Genomic DNA, 5,384 nt, shown 5'->3' on the forward strand with positions numbered 1-5,384 from the left:
TTTTAAATGTTGATACAAATCCTATGGAAAAGATAAAACATATAGTAGATACACAAAAGAGAACCATAAAAGAATCAAAGAATATCACCAAAAAAATTTCATAAAACCAAAAAAAAAAAAAAAAAAAAAAAACCGCCAAGAGATAAATAAGAGAGCTACAAAACAGACAGAAAATAATTTTTTTAAAAAAACGACAATGGTAACTCCTCACCATGCTATCAATAATTACTTTGAAGGTAAATGGACTAAACTTCATATTCAAAAATCAGAGTAGCTGAATGAATTAAAAAAATAAGACTCAACTATGTGTCACCTACAAGAGATTCACTTTAGATTTAAGGACACACAAAGGCTGAAAGTGAAGGGGTGAAGAAAGGCATTCCAAGTAAATGAAAACCAAAGAGAGAGGTGGCTATATTTATACTAGAAAAATAGACTTTTTTTTTCATTTACTTTTATTAGTTGGAGGCTAATTTCTTTACAATATTGTAGTGGTTTTTGTCATACATTGACATGAATCAGCCATGGATTTACATGTATTCCCCTTCCCGATCCCCCCTCCCATAGAAAAATAGACTTAAAGTCAAAAATTATCATAAAAGACAAAGAAAGTCATTGTATAATGATAAAAGGGTCAATTTGTCAGGAAAATGTAACAATTATAAATATATCTGCTCAGTTCAGTTCATTTCAGTGGCTCAGTCATGTCCAAACTTGGCGACCCCATGAACCACAGCGTGCCAGGACTCCCTGTCCATCACCAACGCCCGGAGTCCACCCAAACCCATGTCCATCAAGTCAATGATGCCATCCAACCATCCCATTCTCTGTCATCCCCTTCTCCTGCCCTCAATCCTTCCCAGCATCAGGGTCTTTTCCATTGAGTCACTCTTCCAATCAGGTGGCCAAAGTATTGGAGTTTCAGCATCAACAGCACTCCTTTCAATGAACATCCAGGACTGATCTCCTTTAGGATGGACTGGTTGGATCTCCTTGCAGTCCAAGGGACTCTCAAGAGTCCTCTCCAACACCACAGTCCAAAAGCATCAATTCTTTGGTGCTCAGCTTTCTTCACAGTCCAACTCTCACACCCATACATGACGACTGGAAAAACCATAGCCTTGACTAGACGGATCTTTGGTGGCAAAGTAATGTCCCTGCTTTTTAATATGCTGTCGACGTTGGTCATAACTTTCTTTCCAAGGAGCAAGCATCTTTTAATTTCATGGCTGCAGTCACCATCTGCAGTGATTTCAGAGCCCAGAAAAATAGTCAGCCACTGTTTCCACTGTTTCCCCATCTATCTGCCAGAAATGATGGGACCGGATGTAATGATCTTAAGTTTTCTGAATGCTGGACTTTAAGCCAAGTTTTTCACTCTCCTCTTTCACTTTCATCAAGAGGCTTTTTAGTTCCTCTTCACTTTCTGCCATAAGGGTGGTGTCGTCTGCATATCTGAGGTTATTGATGTTTCTCCCGCCAGTCTTGACTCCAGCTTGTGCTTCCTCCAGCCCAGCATTTCTCATGATGTACTCTGCATAGAGGTTAAATAAGCAGCGTGACAATATACAGCCTTGACATACTCCTTTTCCTATTTGGAACCAGTCTGTTGTTCCATGTCCAGTTCTAATTGTTGCTTCCTGACCTGCATACAGGTTTCTCAAGAGGCACGTCATGTGGTCTGGTATGCCCATCTCTTTCAGAATTTCCCACAGTTTATTGTGATCCACATAGTCAAAGGCTTTGGAATAGTCAATAAAGCAGAAATAGATGTTTTTCTGGAACTCTCTTGCTTTTTCCATGATCCAGCAGATGTTGGCAATTTCATCTCTGGTTCCTCTGCCTTTTCTAAACCAGCTTGAACATCTGAAAGTACACAGTTCATGTATTGCTGAAGACTGGCTTGGAGAATTTTGAGCATTTCTTTACTAGCATGTAAGATGAGTGCAACTGTGTGGTAGTTTGAGCTTTCTTGGCATTGACTTTCTTTGGGAATGGAATGAAAACTGACCTTTTCCAGCCCTGTGGCCACTGCTGAGTTTTCCAAATTTGCTGGCATATTGAGTGCATCACTTTCACAGCATCATCTTTCAGGAATTGAAATAGCTCAACTGGAATTCCATCACCTCCACAAGCTTTGTTCGTAGTGATGCTTCCTAAGGCCCACTTGACTTCACATTCCAGGATGCCTGGCTCTAGGTGAGTGATCACACCATCATGATTATCCGGGTCGTGAAGATCTTTTCTGTACAGTTCTTCTGTGTCTTCTTGCCAAATTCAGACAAATTGAAGAAAGTGGGGAAAACCACTAGAGCATTCAGGTACAACCTAAATCAAATCCCTTATGATTATACAGTGGAAGTGAGAGATAGATTTAAGGAACTAGATCTGATAGACAGAGTGCCTGATGAACTATGGACGGAGGTTCGTGACATTGTACAGGACACAGGGATCAAGACCATCCCCATGGAAAAGAAATGCAAAAGGACAAAATGGCTGTCTGAGAAGGCCTTACAAATAGCTGTGAAAAGAAGAGAAGTGAAAAGCAAAGGAGAAAAGGAAAGATGTAAGCATCTGAATGCAGAGTTTCAAAGAATAGCAAGGAGAGATAAGAAAGCCTTCCTCAGCAATCAATGCAAAGAAATAGAAGAAATCAATAGAAAGAGAAAGACTAGAGATTTTTTTCAAGAAAATAAGAGATACCATGGAAACATTTCATGCAAAGATGGGCTCAATAAACGACACAAATGGTATGGACCTAACTGAAGCAAGAAGACATTAAGAAAAGGTGGCAAGAATACACAGAAGAACTGTACTTCACTTTCACTTTTCCCTTTCATGCGCTGAAGAAGGAAATGGCAACCCATTCCAGTGTTCTTGTCTGGAGTATCCCAGGGCCTGGGGAGCCTAGTGTGCTGCCATCTATGGGGTAGCACAGAGTCGGACACGACTGAAGTGACTTAGCAGACTTAGCAGCAAGATCAGTGAAAGGAAGAACAAAAATATCTCTTAAACCATGGTTTCCCCCAAAAAGTTCATATTTATTTACCTAAAAGTCCATCTTTGTGTCTATTACACAAAGATCTACATTTTTTGAAATACTTATTGGATAGGTTTTTTGTTTAACAAATATATTACAGCAGCTTTTACATCCTTATTCCTCAAGCTGTAGATTATAGGATTTAGCATGGGAGTCACTACACCATAAAACAGAGAAATGAGCTTGTCAGAAGCTTGCAACTTGTTTTCTCCATGCAGTTCTTGAGACTTGGGTTTGGCATACATAAAGAAGATGGTACCATAAAATATAATTACCACAGTCAGATGTGCTGAGCAGGTAGAAACGGCCTTATGTCTCCCTGTAGCTGAGTTCATTCTCAAGATGGTATAGAGGATGAACATGTAGGAGAAGAAAATGACCAGCAGTGGAAGAACTAGAAATGCTATATTTGATACCATCATGGTGACAATATTGAGAGATATATCAGTACAAGCTAGCTTGAGAACAGCTAATATTTCACATGTGAAATGATTGATTACATTTTTCTCACAGAAAGGCAATCGCATGGCAAGAGATGTTTGCACAATTGAGTTGATTCCGCCAGAGAGCCATGACACAGAAGCCATCAGGACACACACCACCCTGCTCATGATGACAGGGTATCTCAGAGGGTTACAGATGGCCACATAGCGGTCAAAAGCCATCATGCCAAGGAGCAAACACTCTGTTGACCCCATTGCAAATCCTAAGAACATCTGCACTGCACATCCAGAGAAGGAAATGCTCCTTTTCTTTGAGATTAAGCTCACCAAAGTTGAAGGAACAGAGGAAGATGTATAGCAGATATCCAGAAAAGAGAGGTTTCCCAGGAAGAAGTACATGGGGGAGTGAAGATGGGAATCAAAAATGCTTGCTGTGATCAGAACACCATTGCCAATTAGAATGACTAGGTACATACTTAGAATTACAACAAAGTAAACAATCTCAATCTTTGGGTATTCAGAAAGACCCAGAAGAATAAATCCTAGCACAAATGTCTGGTTAATTTTCTCCATGTCCTCTGCTTTCAGGATGTCAAAAGAAGATCTCATATAAGATATATTCACTGCCAGGAAACAACTGTTACATGTTACACATTACCTGAACAATTAATTTTTAAAGAATGTGTTACAAGGAGTGTTTGCTTGAAGCCCTGACATCCAGTTATCTTCAACAATGTTTATCAACAAAATACAATAAAACTGGAAATGATTAAAGTATCTATGCCATTGCCACTATGGGAAGATCTACCTATGATCAAAGAAACATATAGAAGTAACTTTTCCTGTTGAGGACATGTTCCTGGGTTGAGGTTTCTAAAATTCCCGACTAATTAATAATTATAAGCCTGACTTCATCTGTCCTAGAAAGTAAAGAGTGGAAATGGCAAAAAAGCACTCAATAGGACTGGAAATTTTAAATTGCAATTCACAATGGTCAAAATTCACAGAGACTCTGATTTGGGGGGGCATACATCTTTCTATGCCTGACACTGCATAGTATATATTAGTCACCTTAATTGTTTTATAGATAATTAGTAATAATAAATTGAATAGCATAAACTGAAATTTAACATCTGTTTAAACACAGATATCTGTTGATTTCATATTCCAGCTCCTCTTAGTTTCTTGTATGACTGTTCCTATGACAAGACCACTGCATACACCAACTCCACACGAATGTTACAGACAACCTTTGGAGAACATTACGTAGTCTCTTCACTTATTTTTACTCTGTGGCTTCAGAGTGTATCTTCATAATTTACTCACTTAAGTCAACCTAAGAAAACACAGCAAAAAGGTTTAAATATTTTTTATAAATAGGTATACATGGGCATATGTACTATTTTATGTTTAACAGAATATAATCATTGTTTATACTATCCCCATTTTTCAAATATTAAAAAATGGAATTTTTCCAAGGTTGACCACATAGTAAATAGTAAAGTGGAGCTCAAAGCTCAGATCGAGTGTAGTTCACAGCACCACTACTTTTAGTATACACATGGGTCATCACACGGTAGGGTTTTATGAGACTTTTAGCAGAAACATAATAAAAGGCATTAAGACACTTAGATTAGTGTGTTTGTCACAATACTGACTGGATGTGAAAACTGATCTTTCCATAACCACCACCATATTTGACATTGGTCAGAATCTCCAGCTTAGTCCTCACATGGTGACAGATGCGAGGATTTCAGCGTGGCCGCTGTCGCCCAGTCTGTCACAGTTTGCCATGTGAGGGGAGCTGGGGAAATCACTAAATAGCAGATCTTACTTAGAATCAGAAATCCAACTCAACAGAGGGAGTCATACTAAGGAACAATTTAATTAAGAATACACAA

The 5,384-nt window shown here is 38.8% G+C and overlaps 1 protein-coding gene across 1 annotated transcript; it reads right to left on the bottom strand.

Annotated features, from left to right (window-relative positions):
• Positions 1–3,102: 3,102 nt before the first annotated feature.
• Positions 3,103–4,197, bottom strand: LOC122431908 (olfactory receptor 13C3). Its single transcript, XM_043453548.1, has one exon. The coding sequence runs from the start codon at positions 4,090–4,092 to the stop codon at positions 3,103–3,105; it is 990 nt and encodes a 329-aa protein (XP_043309483.1). The 5' UTR covers positions 4,093–4,197.
• Between the last annotated feature and the right edge of the window lie 1,187 nt (positions 4,198–5,384).

This window comes from Cervus canadensis, chromosome 30 (assembly GCF_019320065.1).
Source record: "Cervus canadensis isolate Bull #8, Minnesota chromosome 30, ASM1932006v1, whole genome shotgun sequence".
In the NCBI taxonomy this organism is placed as follows: Eukaryota; Metazoa; Chordata; class Mammalia; order Artiodactyla; family Cervidae; genus Cervus; species Cervus canadensis.

Excerpts from the sequence above, each read along its gene's own strand:
- LOC122431908 (XM_043453548.1), bottom strand. The coding sequence starts at position 4,092 with ATGAGATCTTCTTTTGACATCCTGAAAGCAGAGGACATGGAGAAAATT.